The 16,747-nt window shown below is 53.5% G+C and overlaps 1 protein-coding gene across 1 annotated transcript in view; it reads left to right on the plus strand.

The window, feature by feature from the left end:
- NBAS (NBAS subunit of NRZ tethering complex) overlaps positions 1 to 16,747 on the plus strand; it is a gene marked incomplete at its 5' end in the record, with an annotated part of 159,893 nt that overhangs the window by 91,903 nt on the left and 51,243 nt on the right. The window contains 3 exons of the mRNA XM_069102791.1: positions 8,298 to 8,516; positions 9,414 to 9,616; positions 12,927 to 13,016. Of these exons, the coding sequence (XP_068958892.1) occupies positions 8,298 to 8,516; positions 9,414 to 9,616; positions 12,927 to 13,016 (512 nt within the window). The remainder of the gene's footprint in view (positions 1 to 8,297; positions 8,517 to 9,413; positions 9,617 to 12,926; positions 13,017 to 16,747) is intronic.

The following is a 16,747-nucleotide window of genomic DNA, read 5'->3' on the forward strand; positions in this document are numbered from 1 at the left end:
AGGAGCTCTTTGTGTGCCCTTTCCCCTGTGAGGCTGGAAGCTCCCTGAGGGCAGCATTTCTGTCTTTGGCTCCAAGGCCCCAGCAATTGCTCTGTGGTCCTCTGACACCCAGACTTTCACTGTGGAGCTTTCTCACTTCCCTTTGCTTCATTTCAAAGGTAACCATTTAATTCCTTGATTTGAAAAGAAAAAAAAATGCGAGAGCTGCCCCCCTCCTGGATTGGGAGCGCTCTCCATCCAAAGGCAATGGTGCCCACCTGTCAGGCCCATTCTAAAGGAACTACAGCTGGATTTTCCCAGATTTGCAAAACACCAGATGTTCACCCAGCTTGTATTTGGTGGTGAAAATATGGAAAATATAAGCGTTCATGCACAGTTGGCAGCTTTTCGAGGTAGCAGCATTCCTTGCAGAACCAAACTTTGGAAGCCATGTTGTTGACTAATGGGGGTGCAAATACTGATTGACATGGAATGGCAGCTTCAGGATAGGGAAGCAAGCCTTCCTTGCTCTCAGGCACTGGTTCGGAATGACCCAGACAACCTGCCTGCATCCTCCCAGCTGGGAGGGAAGGTGGCCATGCTGGGACGCGGTGTGGTGATGAACTTGGCTGCCATGTTTTATTCCCTCTTTTCCTCTTGTTCCCTTTTTTCTTGAAAAGACCTCTTGCCCTTCAAGTCCAAAAGACTTTAACCAACATATTGGTAAAATTCCTATCCTTTGTTTTAATCAAATGTCTTTAAATCTTTCTTTTGGAACTAATGGGACCCCCACATAACTCTATTTACCTTTCTTCATGTTTTGGGAGAATTGAACAATAGCTTCCTTTTAAATCTGTGCGTATTAGTAGACTTAATGTAGAAGAAATCCTTTTATTTTCAGTCAGTCTGCATTTATTCAACATTTACTGTGTACCAGGCACTGAATTATCATCATTCAATTCAATTCAGTAATCATGTATTGAGTGCCTCTCAGGTATTAGGCCTTATTAGATATTTGGGGTACAAACACTAAAATAAAATGACCCATACTCTCTAACTTAGACTTTCCTTGGTCATTGAGTGTGTGTGCGTGTGTATATATAATCTACATGCAGATTATGATACATATATATATATATAATTATACATGATATACATACCATATGTGTACATATAATTACATACAGATAAACAAATACAAAAACGAATTAAAAAGAATTACAAATTGATTTCAAATGGGGCTGAGTAATGAGGGTGCTCAGAAAAGACCTCTCACAAGTACTTGGAGTGAGCAGTTTTTTTCTCCTTTTCAACATTTTTATTAACATTTTAACCACAAGTGGCCTGTCTTGGTCCCTAACCTGATTGTTCTTTTTTCTTTAAATAATATTTCTCCCCAATTGAGTTGCTGATTTTCTCCCTTTCCTTCCTTTCCCTCTCCTGAAACAGTAAGCAGTCTGATGTAGGTTATACATGTGCAGTCATGTAAAATATATTTCTTTATTAGTTATTTTGTGGAAGAAAACTCAAAACAAAAGAAAGAGAAAGTGAGAAATGGTGTGCATCAGTCTGTATTCAGACTCCATCAGTTGGCAGAGCATTTTCCATTATGAATCTTTTGGAATTGTTTTAGATCCTTGCATTGCTGAGAAGGGCTAAGTCTATCAGAGCTGATCATTGCACAGTGTTGCTGTTACTATGTATAGTGTTCTCTTCTGCTCACTTCACTTGCATCAGTTCATATAAAGGCTTTCCAGGTTTTTCTGAAAGCATCCTGCTCATCATTTCTTATAGAACAAAAGTACTTCATTACATTCATATACTATGACTTGTTCAGCCGTTCCCCAGCTGATTTGCATCCCCTCACTTTCCAGTTCTTGGCCACCACAAAAAGGGCTCCTATAATACTCTTGTACAAATAGGGTCTTCTTTCCCCCCATCCCTTTTTAAAAATCTCTTTGGGATATAGACCTAGCAGTGGTATTGCTGGATCCAAGGGTTTGCAGTTTGATAGCCCTTGGGCATACTTCCAAATTACTCTACAGAATGTTTGGATCCATTAACAACTCCACCAACAATGCATCAGTGTCCCAGTTTTTCCATATCCCCTTACTTGGAGTGAGTCTTGAAGAAAACTAATAGTTCTGATAGCTAGAGATGAGAAGAGACAGAGAACAGCTAGCTCTGCAGAGATGTGGAGGTAGAAGATGACATGGCATGTGCAGGGAATGACTGGTCATGGTCAGTTTGGCTAGAGCAGCAAGTGTTGGAGGAAGAAGGGTCTGTAATCCAGGTAACTGTGGGAGACAAGTAGAGAAGGGCTTTACCCACCACACAGAGAAGTTCAGACTTTATTGCAAGGGTGATCAGGACCCACCAACATTCTTCTCACCCCAGGGGCAGGGGCTGGACCAGGCTCTTCCATCCAGCCCTGTTCCAACAGAGTTCTACACTGACCTTTTACTTTGTCTTTGGTGTTTATGGGTTGAGAAGTCAGGGAATCCACTATAGCTGTGGGTGCTTCACTCTCTTGAAGTCTGCTCTGTGCTGCTGCTGGTTGGGACTGCCCTGGGGCTAAAACCACTCATGCAGGGCTGGGCTCAGCTCCCAGCTCAGTGTGATAGACCCTTCCTGCAAGCCTTCCGGGCTGCCTTCACTGGGAGATTTGTTTCTCTCTCTCACTTTGTGGGTTCTGTAGGTCTAAAATTTGTTTAGAGTAATTTTTTACATGTATTGGAGAAGGTAGAAGCCGGAGCTGTGGGGAAGTCCTGTTTCTACTCCGCTATCTTGGCTTTGGCCCCCCCACCCCAAACATTCTTGATCAGACTGATGCGATCACAGTTATCCTTTGGTTCTGTCAGGTGGGCAGCTCAGAGCAGGGAGGGGGACCATGTGGAAGTTAGTGCATCACAAAGGTGCCAAGAGGGGCTTAGGGACATAATCTGTCTTCTGCCAGCTATAATGGCAAGCAAAGAAGTAGTTAACACTTTGTTTCAGCTGTTGAATTAACACTTCTTTCAATCCAAGTTTCTTTTGAGTCTCCTATCAAGTCTGTTAAGAAACAGAGCGTGTGAACCCCACAACTTGTGAGCTCCTGGGGAGGAGCTGTGCCAATATAATAAGGAAGAACACAAGCTGGACAGACAGAACTTCTTGGGATAAGCATCGTGGAGGCAAGGGAGCTGCTGCTGGACTGAAGACTGAACTGAGAATTGAGAAGAACTGAGAAGAGGAATGAGAGTTGACAACTGAGGCAGAATTTCTTGGAGCAAGCCACGTGGAGGTTGGATAAAATGATTTTGATTTTGAGAATGGAACTTATGGTGCTGAAGACTTCCGAGGACCAGCCAGAGCTGCTCAGAATTTTCGAGGGCCAGCTGGAGCTGCCAAAGACTGAGGAAGCATGACTGTGGTGCTGGTACTTTGTACAAATGTTGCTGTGACTTTGTTAATGTTCATGAATGTTCTTGTGGCTTTGTTGAGCCTTGTCTTCCCAGAAACAGAGGCTGTGAAGGATTTGAGATGGACAGGACACTGTGAGCTTCAATATGGAACAGGAACTGGACAAGGAACTAGACAAGGGACTGGGAGCTGCCTGTCTTTGAACCCAGGTGAAAGTTGGATGGATTCAGTAGGAGCTGGGACCATGGAAGAGGAACCATGGAAGCTGAGAGCCAGCCTCAAGTCAGGATGAAAGAATGTACTTGGATACTGTGCACTGACTGAGATTATGATTTACTGTGACATAGGGGTGGAGGACTTTGACTTTTGTATTTTGTGATTGAATTAAGGACTTTGTGATTGACTAAGTGAATGTGCTTTGCTTAAAACTATGTGACCACTCACATGGCCATCATAGTGTTAAGTTGTTAACATTGTGAATGAATGTACTTTGTTTTGTGTGAATGCTTTGCTCTGATTTGTTATTGAATAAATAGAGAGTTCACTATACAGTTGATTCAAGGTTCTAATTGAACCTTGAAGCTGTTCACAGCAATAGTCCTCTGGAAAGCTGCTCATGCGTGGCTTTACACCAGCCTAGCCTGGCCCATCTCAGACCCTTTGGGAAGCCCAGGCCACATCTACCTGGGATCTGAGAAGCCCTTGGTCAACTCACTTTTCTTCGTCTCCATTTCCTCATAGGAAAACATTGAGTCTTAGGGTCCCAAGAGACCCCAGAGTTCTTCCATTCCAAACTGTAAAAAGTTCAAACTACCAAGTGATTGACCAACTCCATCTTAATCCTACTGTAATTACTGATGGTCCCATGATCTTTGTCACCAAAATTTCAGCATCTGCATTTCTCTGTGAAATTTTTTCTAATTGGGCTCAGCCTGCCAGCCTAGTCTCTCCTGACCTTCTTGCCTTAGTCTTTTTGCTAAGTTATAAAATATAAATGAATAAATTCTTGAGTCTGAGCATACCACTGTATACAGAGTTTTGTACTTAGAAATGCTTGCCTTCTGGTCCCACCTCTGTCAGATACTAGCCCTGTGCCCGTGGCCAAGTCATGTAGGCTCTCATTGACCTGGACAATTCTTTCAGGAGCCTCGGAGGGTGTTTCCACTGCCCCACCCTATCGATGGTGTAGGTCTGAACAGGCTCTCTCCCCATGATCCTCTGGGCTTCCAGGGACACAGGTGTTTATGTGAGGATGACCTACTGTGTGTGAAATACCTTAGGAATGGTCAAACTCTTCCTGAGGCTCCGTCTTCCTTCCTTCCTTCCTTCCTTCCTTCCTTCCTTCCTTCCTTCCTTCCTTCCTTCCTTCCTTCCTTCCTTCCTTCCCTTCTTCCTCATTTACTCCCTCCCTCCTTTCCTTCCTCCCTCCCTTCCCTTTTCCCTCCTTTCCCTCCTCCCTTTGGCTTGTTCCCTACACGCCCCACCCCGTTTCCTGCAGCATTCAGAAGCCCCAAGTATGACTCTCTTCCTGAGAGTGAGTGGGGAAAGTGTGAGAAGTCAGAAAGTAGCAGGAAGGTGTCCACAGGGGCCTGAAGTGTGTCGCAGGAGAGGCTGGCTTCCTTCTGGTTGGGCCCAGAGGGCATAAGGCAGTGAGTGGGGCAAGTGGCTGAGAGAAAGGTGGACATTGAGGGATGTGAAAAGCCATTGTGAGCCCAGGACGGCAATGCGGTGGGCCTCCTCGGGGGAGGGCAGCCCTGTTAGTGCTGGGCTTCCACGGAGGTCTGGGGCCTCTAGGCAGCGTAGACTTGCATAGTCTGTTCTGTGCCCGTGTCATACATAGGGCAGGCTGGGCCCCTGCACCTCCTCCTCCTCCCTGGGCTCTGGTGACCCGCTCTCTCCTGGCTCATTGTCCTGGTCCCACCTCCCAACTGGAGGCTTCCTCGGGTGACCTGTCCTGGGCCCTCTCCTGCAGGGCTCTTCTGGGCTCCCCTGGCTCAGTTACCACCTCCATGCCTGTGACCCCAGGTCTGCAGAGTTGCCTTTGACTTCTGAGCTCCAGCCTGCACCCTTCAGCTGCCTGCTGCACCTCAAATTTCACCGTCCTTCCCTTGGAGTGCCTAAGGCAGGAGCCCGGCAGCCCTCCCTCAGGTCCCGTCCTGGCATCTTCCACACCCTTCTCTGGTTCCCATGACATCTCCTGAGTGCTAGCCTCACCCTCACCTCCTGTGTGCCCACAGCATGCAGCCCCTCAGTCCCATAGGCTCTCCGTCCCCATCCGCGGTCTGGCCCATCCCCGCCTGTCGCTGTCTGTGGCCCAGTAGACTGTCGCTGGGCAGGAGATGCCGTCTCTGGCTTTGGTGTGTCTGCCCAGTAGGGTAGCCGTGCTGCGGCCTTGTGGAATGCCTGGGCTCCTTCCTGGCCCAGTGTAGGCACTGGCCTCCTCAGGGTCCCTCATGCTGCCCTCAGCATCACAGCATGACCCAGCAGCAGCACACTCCTCATAGATGGGCGATTTCTTCTCAGCAGAACATGAGCTCTTTGAGGCCGGGGCTTTCTGTATGGCTGTGGCCCTGCGGCTGGTGGGTGACCCTCTGGCCCTGGGCCAAGCTCACAAGCACCTGGTCCTTGTGGGAGAGTGGGACTGATGGCTTTTTGGGTCCTGAGGCTCAGCTCTGCTCACCATGCATTCACTGAGGGTCACAGCCAGGACTTGGAGGAGCCGTCTCTGCTGAGCTGGGTCAGGGTGACCCAAGAAGAAGATCTGCGTCACTGGGGGAGGGGGAGACCCTTGGCGGCTCAGCGCCAGGACAACCATGGCCTACGCATCATTGGATTGCGTGAGCCGGCCGGTCACTGGCTGCCTGCCTTCATTGCCATCCTCTTGGAATGACCCACGCCCCACCCTGGTTACCCGGGTTACCGAGTTAGGAGGACATGGGATGGGTAATGGGCATTATCTGAGATCTGAGGGACCATGGCCCTGTCAGAAGACTCTTCAGGGCCGGCGCCAGCTGCACAGCCTGCAGAGGCGTTTTCTCTCCCGTAGAATTCTGCGCCTCATTATTTGTTTGTATCACAAGAAAACTTGTTTTAAAAACTGCTACGTCAAATTCCATTGTTAAATTTGTGTTTTTGGAAGAGTATCCCTGGGCCTTTGGGTAATGGACATGTTTTTGTAAATTGGAAAAAAGCAATCACAGCCTGAGTCAAATAAGCCCCTGGGCCGTTGGGGGACGGCCCTGAGCTCCTCCATTGTTAATAGGGTTCGACCTCTGGGACAATCATGTCATCTCTGAATAATGAATATGGTCCTGATTTGTTTCCATGGCATTCTGTTAATAAGTGTCGAGATGCATTTTATTTTTTAAAGAAGTATTTGGCTAAGGATCATTTGAAGTGAGAAGTCAGAAAGTAAACCAGCATTGACTGGGAGCTGACTTTGTGCCGGCCTGTGGCTAAGCTGTGGGAAGAGCCCCTGTCCTCAGGAGGCTTCTGTTCCAGCAGAGCAGGGTCACCCATCAAAAGGATGAAGGGAGTCTAGGGGGTGTGAAGTGGGGCATGGAGCCTGGAGGAAACACCCCAGGCCCGTTCCTCATTGCCCAGAGCAGCTGAGCCAGCAGTGGATGGGGCCGAGGGCAGGGAGGGCAGGGCGAGAAGGGTCGTTCTGTCCCGTGAGGGCGGTGGAAGCCAAGGGGGCCTCCTTGGGGATCCGCTCGTCCACCACAGCCTTCTGCTTGAGCTTTGTTGGCCTGTCGTCATATTAAACGTATTTCCACATTAGTCGCCTTGTAAAAGAAGAATCCAACAAAAGGGAAAAGCCATGAGAGAGAAACAAAAGAAGTGAATCTCTCTGCCTCCGTCTCTCTGGCGGTGGATGGCACTTTCCGTCGCGAGTCCTTTGGAGTCGTCTTGGATCCTGGCATTGCTGAGAAGGGCCATGTCTGTCTAAGTGGGTCGTGGCGCAGCGTGGTGGCTGCTGTGTGGTGTTCTCCTGGTTCTGCTCCTTCCCTCACATCGGGCCATGCAAGGAAAGGCCTTCATCTAGAGCCAGACCAAGGTGACCCACTGCTGCCTGACCTTTGCCCGGCCCTTTGCTGGCCTTTGGTGATTCTGGAAGAGGCAGCGAGGCTCACGACTTTGGGCAGCTCAGCCTCACTGAAACCCAGGTCATGAGTAAGTCAAGTCATTGCCCTCGTGCTGCTTTGGTCTGAACGACGGCCAAATAACCACCGTCAGTACCGCAGCAGAATTAAGGGGATCAGGAGAGGCTTCGTGTAGAAGGTGGGGCCTCAGCCAGGAGGTGGAGATGGGAAGGGAAGGCATTCCTGGCATGGTGGATGACTGGGACAATGCCCGGAGATGGGAGATGGAGGCTGCAGGGCGAGGAACAGCCAGGATGCCCAAGGGGGCTGGGGGGAAGTAGAGCAAGACTGGAAGGGTGGAAAGGGGTGTGACTGGAGGGATGCTTTAAAGGCCAAAGAGGATTTTCCTTTTGATCCTGAAGGCAGTAGGCAGCCATTGTAGTCTACATGGGTCAGCTCTAGCTTTAGGAAGATCACTCTGATGGCTGGGGGCACTTGGTGGGCTGGGGCAGGGAGAGGCTGGAGGCAGACCTCCCCCCACCCCTCAGTAGGTGGGGGCTGAAGCATGGTGCTAGGGGTGAGCAAGTCATGATATAGAAATGGAGACATTTTCAGGCCTCAAGGCCTTAATGGACAAAGGACAGTGGCCTCGGGGACTGGAGAGATGTGGGCTTCAGTCCTAATGTTAAAGGGTATGAATGCCCTCCCCCCAGGGCAGGAACAGTGGGGGAGGGGGGAAGCAGGTGATGGGATTGGAGGGAAGGCCCAGCTCAGAGGCTTCTTGGTTGCATTTCCCTAAGCAGAAACCAGAGACTTGCTTTTTTTTCCCCCAAGCTGACCGTGGATGCCCGTACAGAGATGACAAGGAGGGCTGTCACCACCGTCAAGCATTTTATCGAGAAGCGGAGGAAGAGAAATCCGGACCAAGATTCCGAGGAGCCTGCCACTTCCCCTGGCACCTATGAGGACGCCCTGAGGCACCTGGAGCAGTCCCTCGCTCACCTGGAGACACTCCAGCACAGCTTCATTGCTTCCCTGAAGGCCAGTGAGCAGGTGAGTGCCCTCAGCAGCCCCTGTAAGGCCCATCATGGCAACTCTGCTGAGGACTGCTGCTGTGAATAACTCAGGATCTCGTGAGCTCTCTGTGACAGCTTATTCCAGCACATCGCTCAGTGTGTCTTACAGCACCTTTAAGGGGTGGCACGGGGAATCACGCCCCTCAGTCGGTGCAGAGCACCCAGTGAAGGCCTCTCCCATCTGAGCCGAGGCTGACTCCCGGCCCCACGGCCCAGCTCTGGCCTGCGTCCACAGGCAGGAAGCTCTCCGCTCATGGGGACTGCCCCACTCCAAGCCCTCTGCAGCTTCTCTTTCTGGGAAGACAAAGCTGCAGCAGTGTTCACACACATGAATGAGAAGCCAAACACAAACAGCAGGCAAGCACTGGAGGCACAAGCCTTCCTCTCCCACCCTGGGTTCCGTGTGATTAGGCCTATTCAGGGCAGGGAAGGTCTTTGGACTCCCTTGGCCCCATTGAGGGCAGCACAGTGTATAACTAACACAAGCAGAGTGCTACTTTCCTTGCTATTAAAACCCCCCACCTGAGTCACTGTGTACTGAGTGAGCGTGCACAGGCACAGATGGAGGCAGGGACAGACTGCGCAGCGTTGTGGGGAGCTGATGCTTCCCAGCCCCGGCCCCTGGCCAGGAGAGGTGCCTGCCGGCTTTGCCTGGAGGTCCCTTCCAAACTGGAAGCTCACTGTGCTGACCTGCCTCGGGCAGCTGAGTGCCTCTTCGTGAGCTCTTGGGGTGCGCAGGATGCCCTCTGGCCCATGCTTCTCTCCTAGATGCCAAGTAGAGTCTTCCTGAGGGCTGGCCACAGCCCCCAGGGAGCCTCTGGGTCTGTCCCCTGGATGGCACTTACTCATGTCCCCTCTGCCCATCTTTCCACAGGATGAGCTCCGACACTATGCTGACCTCTATGACCTCTCACGGTCTGAGAAGGCCAAGATCCAGGAGCAGGCCATCACCATGTGTCTGGACGGGCAGCCGCTGGCCATGGTGCAGCAGCTGTTGGAGGTGGCCGTTGGCCCCCTGGACCTTTCCACCAAGACGGTTGTCCACGGTGCGGTCACACGTGTGCTGTCTTTGTTGAGGTGAGCTGGGGGGGGGGGGGGAGGGCCCCCCCCACCCCCCCCCCCGGGGGGCATGATGGGCTTGCAGGCAGGCCAGCCACTGCCTTGCGGTTCTCTTGTTCCTGGCGTCGCAACAGGGCTGGTGATTTGGGGTTTCTCTGCCTCCTGCTGAGCTCATGGGGGTGGGAGTTGCTGCAGACACACCGTGGTCAGTCCCGTGGGGCCAGTGCTCCCCACTGCCCCACACTGCCTCTGAGCCTCCGGGGGATGTCCCTTAGCTGTGGTCCCAGCCTTGTCGATGGTGACCGAAACAGCCATCCGGATGTGTGTCTTAGCAGGGAGTCCACTTCAGCCTTTATGAGCGTCTGTCTGTATGCACGGCTGCCTGGCAGGGCAGGGACTCCATGAAGCTCCTGGCCACGAGGGCCACCTCCCCAAACTTACAGTCGAGCCTGTGGCTTAGCCCTAGCTCTGGGTCAGCACAACCCCACCATCGGCCTCTTGTGTCCTGTGAGTCCTGAGGGGAAACGTTGTAAGAGCTGCTGGGAAAGGCAGTGCCCTGGCTCCAGGGGACCTGGGTTCACACCCATTTCTATGGACAGCTCAGTTTCCGCATCTGTAAAATGAGAGCAGTCACACCTGCACTGCCTGCCTACAGGGCCTAAAGGAGTTCAGTGAGCTGTTACCATGACTGATGACGGGGGAGTCAGCAGAGGCTTCTTGGGACCTGGGGGGAGGTGGGTGGAGCTTTTCAGGGGTTGGGCAGTTCAGCAGGGAAGGCTGAGAAGGGAGCAGAGCAGGAACCAGGCTCCAGGAGGACAGTGTGGCCACCAGTGTGGCCTGCTGGGGCTGACTGGAGGACCAGAGCATGAGGCATGGTCGTAAGCATGTCGTGGATGCCTTTGAGAACCTTCCTGAGGACCCAGAATTCCAATTTGACAGATAACCAGGAGCCTTGAAGGGTTTTCAGAAAACCAGAGACATGGACAGACCTAGAACCAAGGATGAAGAGGAGGGCTGTCATCTGAGGGTCCGTGGGGGCAGAGACCCCACAATGCAGGCCAGGCCAGCGGGGAGTCAACTGGAACAAAGAGAAGGGGCCAGGCCCAGGGATGCTGAGGAGCCACAGCCAGCAGGGTGGGCAGAGGACAAGCTGCATTGTCGGGCTGACAGGAAGAGAGGAGGGAGCCGTGGTTTGTGGCTGGTGGCTCTTGAGGTGCCAGTGGGACACCAGACGTCCACAAGCATTTATTTAGTGCCTGCTGAGTGCCGGGCTCTGAGCTGCAGACAGCATGGACCTCTGCAGGGCTGCGCCAGCCCCAGGAAGGCAAAGGCCTGTTGCCTCAGGGCAGTCCTAGGACAGAGGGTTGAGGTCTAGGAAGGACCCATGAGGGCATGCTAGGCACGGAGTCAGGGAGACCTGAGCCCTGGGCACGGCTCTGAACCCTCTGTCTGCCTCAGTTTCCTCCACTATAGCAGGGACATAGGGCTGTATTGAGCAGTCATCAGTGCAGAGGAGATGGTTGGGGCTGCGGCGTGAATGAGGGAGCCAGGGGAAAATGCGCTCAGGAGACGAGGGTCCAGGACAGACCCTTGGCACCTGAAGTCAGTGCACAGAGGTGACGGCCGGGCTATGGGGCTGCTTTTCCAGTGAGTCTGTCACCCTCATCCTGCCGCCTCTTGCCACGTTCTCCTTGGTGCCTGGGGGGCTCTGGCAGCTGCTTCTCCTTCCCCACAGACACGAAGCACCGCATGAGGTGTTTGGCCGCTCGCAGAGACTTGGAGTTGGTCTTCAGACTCTGAACAATGCGGGAGGTGTGACCGCTAACTGGTATCTCCCATCCAAGCCCTGGGACTTGTGATCACCTTTTCCTTCTGTTGTTATTTCTGCTTCTGCAGCCATGCTGCAAGCTGTGCACGAGGGCAGAGTAGCCCTGGGGCCTAACGTTCCCTTGATAGTTTAATTTTCCCGTTTTCAGGCTATGGTTTGTGGCAGTAGCCTTCCCCTCACCTGCTCTCCCTGATCCCACTTAGCCGCTTTGTGGAGACTCTGTCTCCCTGTGCTTGGTGGGGGGCAGCAGGCTCAGGCCCAGAGTCCAGCCTGGCCCAGGGAATGAGCCGGCCGGGCTCTGCTTCTTGTCATGGTCATAACAGCCCCGTGATGACGAGAATGTCAGACTCCCCCAGAAAGCCCCTGGGTAGATCCTGAGCCCCCAGGAGCCTGGACTCCCAGCAGGGTCCGGCTGCTTGGCTCGCCCTTCCCTGTGTGGGCCCATCAGCCCTTGTCCCGGATATGTCCAGGAGGCTGACATGTGCTGACACTGGGCACACACGTGATTAGCTGTCGGCGTGTGCCTCCCTGAGCCTGACAGTGCTTTGATGGGGGAGGTCCAGGAGTGTGTAGAGGTAGGGGCATGCCCGTTGTTGCCATGTGCCTGTCGTGGCCACCCGCTCCTGACGCTGTAGTCGGGACACGTGCCTCTTCTGGAGCTTGCCACGTTTCTGTGTGTGACAGAGCCTGCCCTCCCGGGCTGCTGCTGTGGGCACCCTGAGCCTTTGAGATGGCAGAGTTCTGTGGCTGTGGATGCTTGCTGCTTGGGGAGGGTCTGGATGGACTCTTAGCCTGTCTGCCAGTAAATAAGCGTTTATTGAACACCTGCTGTGTGCCAGGCTTAGTGCTATAGGCTGTCAGTACAAAGGCAGATATGAATAAGTCTTTCCTGTTGGACTCTGAGCTCCCTGAGGCCAGGCGACTTTTTTGTGTTTCTTTATGTCTCCAGCATGTAGCAAAGGGCCAGGCCCTTCGTATGCATGCAGCAGACTTAGCTGACTGACTGTGCCTGCCGGCGGGAGCTCCCATTCATCTGGGGAGATAGCCTAGGTTCATGCCCCCCAAGTATGCCCTTTTCCCCCAGGAGGGCCACCGAGAAAGGGCTGTGCTTAGAGCTGTCGGCAGCCATTCTGTGAATGGCCTTTGGGACCGGACTGTGTCTTTGGAAGTCTGCCTCAGACGGGTGCCCACAGATGGGTGCCCCCCAGCCTCGCTGCTTCTGGAGTGGGATGGAGGGGGGCCGTGTACATGAGGGACTCTGTCAGTTTCATGACCATACCCTGGTGGTCACTTGGTCACAGTCGCTCACTGGGAAATCACCAGCCCCCAAACGCTTCTGCAGACAGTGAAGCAGTTTCCCCTGGAGACGAGTCCCTGGTGTGATGCTGAATCCCAAGGTTGGTGCAGGTTCCCCCTCGACCTCGGGGTTAGGGACTGGCCTCGCTGTTTGTGTGATGGCGTTTCAGTAAGCCCTTCTCTGTTTTTCTTTTCCTTGGACAGTGGGGGTAGCCCTGACCTGCCTGTGCCTGGGGACCCGCTCCAGGTGCTGGAGAGCATCATCTCATCGGTACATGCAAGTGTGGAGAAGGGGTAAGTGTGTGACCAACCCTGCTGGGGCCTGGCCCTGACCACTCACCGTCTCAGCTGCAGCTGCACACCTGGGAGAGGGCCTGACTCTGGGACCTCCAGGGGCCTGGGCGTACCTGGAGGTTCCCAAGGAGACCTAGGCTGAGAGCTGGAAGGGACCATCATGGTCGTCTCGAGGCCGTTTCAGGCAGTCAGAAAACGCTGATTCAGCTCCTCCTGTGCTCAGCATGGGGGGTGCAAAGAAAAGACCGTCCCTGCCTTCAAGGAGCGAGTCAGACGTGGGCAGAGTGAGCTCCATTATCCAGGATGGATAGGGAATCACTGAGAGAAGGAAGAGGGCTCGGAGAGGCTTCATTTCCTTTTCAGGCTTAGAAAGGTGGAGGGATTTGCTCAAGGTTGTGCTGATGGTAATGGCAGCGATAACTCCAACAGCAGCAGCAGCCAGCAAAGCGCCTCGCGGTCATCACGGCCCCCTGCACTCACTGTGCCTGGGCTAGTCAAGCCGACTGTGCTGATTGTCCAGGCTTCCCTAGCCCGTCTCCTGGCTGGCCGCGGCAGCCCCTTTCTACAGCTTCCTGCGTCTCTGTGTCCACTTCTCTTCCCGTGTTCTCCAGGGAACTTCCGTCTCCTTCCTTTTTCACACCCAGCCCAGAAAATGCCCCGAACACTGTGAGCTGCCCACCCGTAGTCACGTCCCATCTGTGAGCACGCGGAGCAGGCAGAGAAGCCGGCGTGTTGCCTCTGAGATCTGTGTCACGAGCGGCGGGAGCCCACGCAGCCTTGGGGGAGGGGGACGAAGGGACAGGGCACATGAATCTCCTTCCTCTGAGGCACCTCTGTTCTGATGGGGAAGACAGTAAGATCGATGCCTGCAGATCTGGACAAAGCAGCAGACAGGGATCCCGAGGCATTCCCCTCCAAGGCAGTGACAGAGAAGCCTCTGGATGGTGAGGAAGGCAGGCGCGCCTTTCAAGTGCTGGGGCCTCAAGGTGGAGGACCAGTGAGAGGCCCACGTTAGCCCAGTCATAGGACTGGGGAAGGGGCTGCAAAGCTGGAGCCCCTCGAAGCAATGGGGAGCCACTGCAGCTGGAGGAGGAGAGTGCCGAGTTAGCAGCAGGGCCTGGGAGGGGAGAGAGGGCACAGGGAGAGCAGGGAGCCCCCTGCAGTGACTCAGACCATGACGGAATGAGCAGTGATGATGGCGCTGTGAGAGCGCAGAAGGGGCAGACTTTGCAGACAGCGTAAAGGAAGCATTTCAGGATCTGGGCTGAATGGACAGGCGGGGTGAGGGGCGGCCAGGCAGGGTGAGGGACGGCCAGGCGGGGTGAGAGAGGGCCAGGCGGGGTGAGGGACAGCCAGGTGGGGAGGCCGATGGCAGAGTGAGGGCTGGCCATGCCTTCAGTGGGACTCTACTGTTGGAATGGTCGTCAACATCCCATCCTGTGCGAAAGCCGGTGAGAAAGAGGAGGAATCTGGGGTCCCAGAGCTCTGGGGTGGCCAGTGTGAGCTGCCCAGGGGCACGTGGTGAGGCTGCCCTGGAGCTCGGGGAGAGGTGGGGGCTGGGCAGCGGCTTGGGGATCCCTTGTGGTGTGAGGAGCCGTCCCTGGAGCTTTGGAGGTCCCGCCAACTGCCCCAGGCCACTGCATCCTCAGGAGGCACAGAGAGCAAAGTGGTCATTGTGGCTGAGGGCTCAGGCCCCTTGCTGCACAGTGTTTCCATGTACGACCACCGTAGATGGGTGCTGGGCCGGAAGTCACCAAGGCCTCAGTTCAAATCCCACTGTGGATCCTACGAGCAGCAGGGTCCTGTGGCAGCCACTCTTCTCCCTGAGCCTCGGTGTCCTCACCTGAAGAGGGCAGAGGTTAGAGCGGCTGGTGTCCGAAGAGGCCGTGTACCTGCGTGCCCCGTGTCCTGTGACGGCACAGACAGGGCTTATTCCACCCTCAGGGTTGATTCCACATGCTGACTCCATTCAGAAGCACACAGCCAAGTGAGAAGGGGCCCCCATAAAAAGTGGGGACGGATTTCTCTGTCCTCATCTAGACCTGTTAATTCTGACGGCAAGGAGGACTCAGGCTAGCGCTCTGAACTGAAGGCACCGTGGCTTACTTAGCAGGTGGTGATTACAAGCTGCTGTCAGTGACAGGAGGACAGTTAGAGGGAACACAGCAGGCTGCCCTCTCCTGCCACCCCCAGACTGTCACAGACACCGATGAGAGCCTGGGCACAGAGGGAGGGAGGTCAGCGCTCCATGGCCCCAGGGCCTGGGCCACACTGCAGAAGGGCATGTGGCTAGAAGGCGGCTTCCAGGACTAGGGGGGACCAAACGTCAGGCCCTACAAGGATCAGCTGACAGCAGCAATGGGCAATGTGGAGGTGAAGCCTGCAGTCTGCAGTCACCCCTGGGGCTGGGTGGCCAAGCAGAGGCCAGAAGCGGGGCCGGAGGGAGGGATCAGCCACGTCTCAGCAAGCTTCATTTTTTAAAAAAAAGTCCTTAGTGTTATTTTTTTACATCACTTACCTGTTCCAACCCAGAGCCGTGCCTTCCAATGAAGAATAAAAAAGAGGGGAAGAAGCAGTTTGGCAGAGCTGATCCGCCTTGGAAAGAGGCTGACCTCATGTGCCCTGTTCCTTCTCCATAGCCCCCTTCTCTGCCGCACAGTGGAGAGGGGCCTCGTGGAGTTTCCGGCTCTGGTTTGGGGTTTTAATGAAAGGACAGAAATCCGAGAGGCGGCCAGGCGGCTTGTGCATTCGATAATTGCCTTTCTTGAGTTACCGCTGATTTTCCTTCCCCCTCAGGTTTTGTTTTGGCCTTTCATCAGGCTCAGCCCTCCCACTTCATAAGAGAAAAACTCCCAAAGCCCCCAAAATGGCTCATTACAGGCCTTTATTACTCTCTGCCATGAACTGTATTCCTTGGCTTTGTTTGGACTGGTCGATAGGAAAGAACCCTGGAGCTGAGGCCTAAAGGCCTCAGTCTTTCTCCCCGGTCACAGGCGCCAGGTCAGGTCACCTCCCTGAGCCTCTCCGTGGGGATGACCAGGCCCGTGGTCAGTCAGGCTCTGGACGGATGGGGTTCTCTAGGAGGCCCCGTCTTTTAGTCACAGTTTCTGTGAGGCTCATTTTTTCTTTATTAAGTAATACTTATCATTTTGTTCTTAAATCTTCCTTCTGGGGAAAAAATAAGCACCAGTAATAACTGGGTTGCCTGTTCCCTCCCATTTTGGCTTTTCAAACTCCAGAAACTAGTCTTTTTTTATAAATTGATTTATTTGTCAACATTCCCTTCTGTAAGTTTTAAATTTTCTCCCCCTCCCCATGATGGCATGCAATTTTTATTAGTCTTGGGGTGTGTGTGTGTGTGTGTGTGTGTGTGTGTGTTTATCTGTGATTTCAGCTCCCAGTAGGGAAGCTCCCGCCTCCAGTGACCGATGGCCACTCCTCGGTAATTTCTGTTCTTGGGGAGGTGTAATGTAATGCCAAAAGAAGGCAACTTCCCAAGGTTCAGAATACCAGCATAGCTGCTCTCCATTTTATTCAGTGACCAACCAAGAACAGAGAAGATCAAAACATGACATCATTCCAAATACAGCACTTAATACCCAAATGGAGGTCTTTTCTTCATCTTGACACGAGGCAAGTTCTCAGCAATCTTAGTTCCTGGGGAGACAAGGCTTAGCAAGGCCCTAAGATACATTGCCAGTCCCTTCATGAATTTATCCTCTGTCTGTAGA

This window comes from Petaurus breviceps, unplaced genomic scaffold (genome assembly GCF_028583685.1).
Source record: "Petaurus breviceps papuanus isolate PSGF00001 unplaced genomic scaffold, PetGlider_PUasm1.0 556, whole genome shotgun sequence".
In the NCBI taxonomy this organism is placed as follows: Eukaryota; Metazoa; Chordata; class Mammalia; order Diprotodontia; family Petauridae; genus Petaurus; species Petaurus breviceps.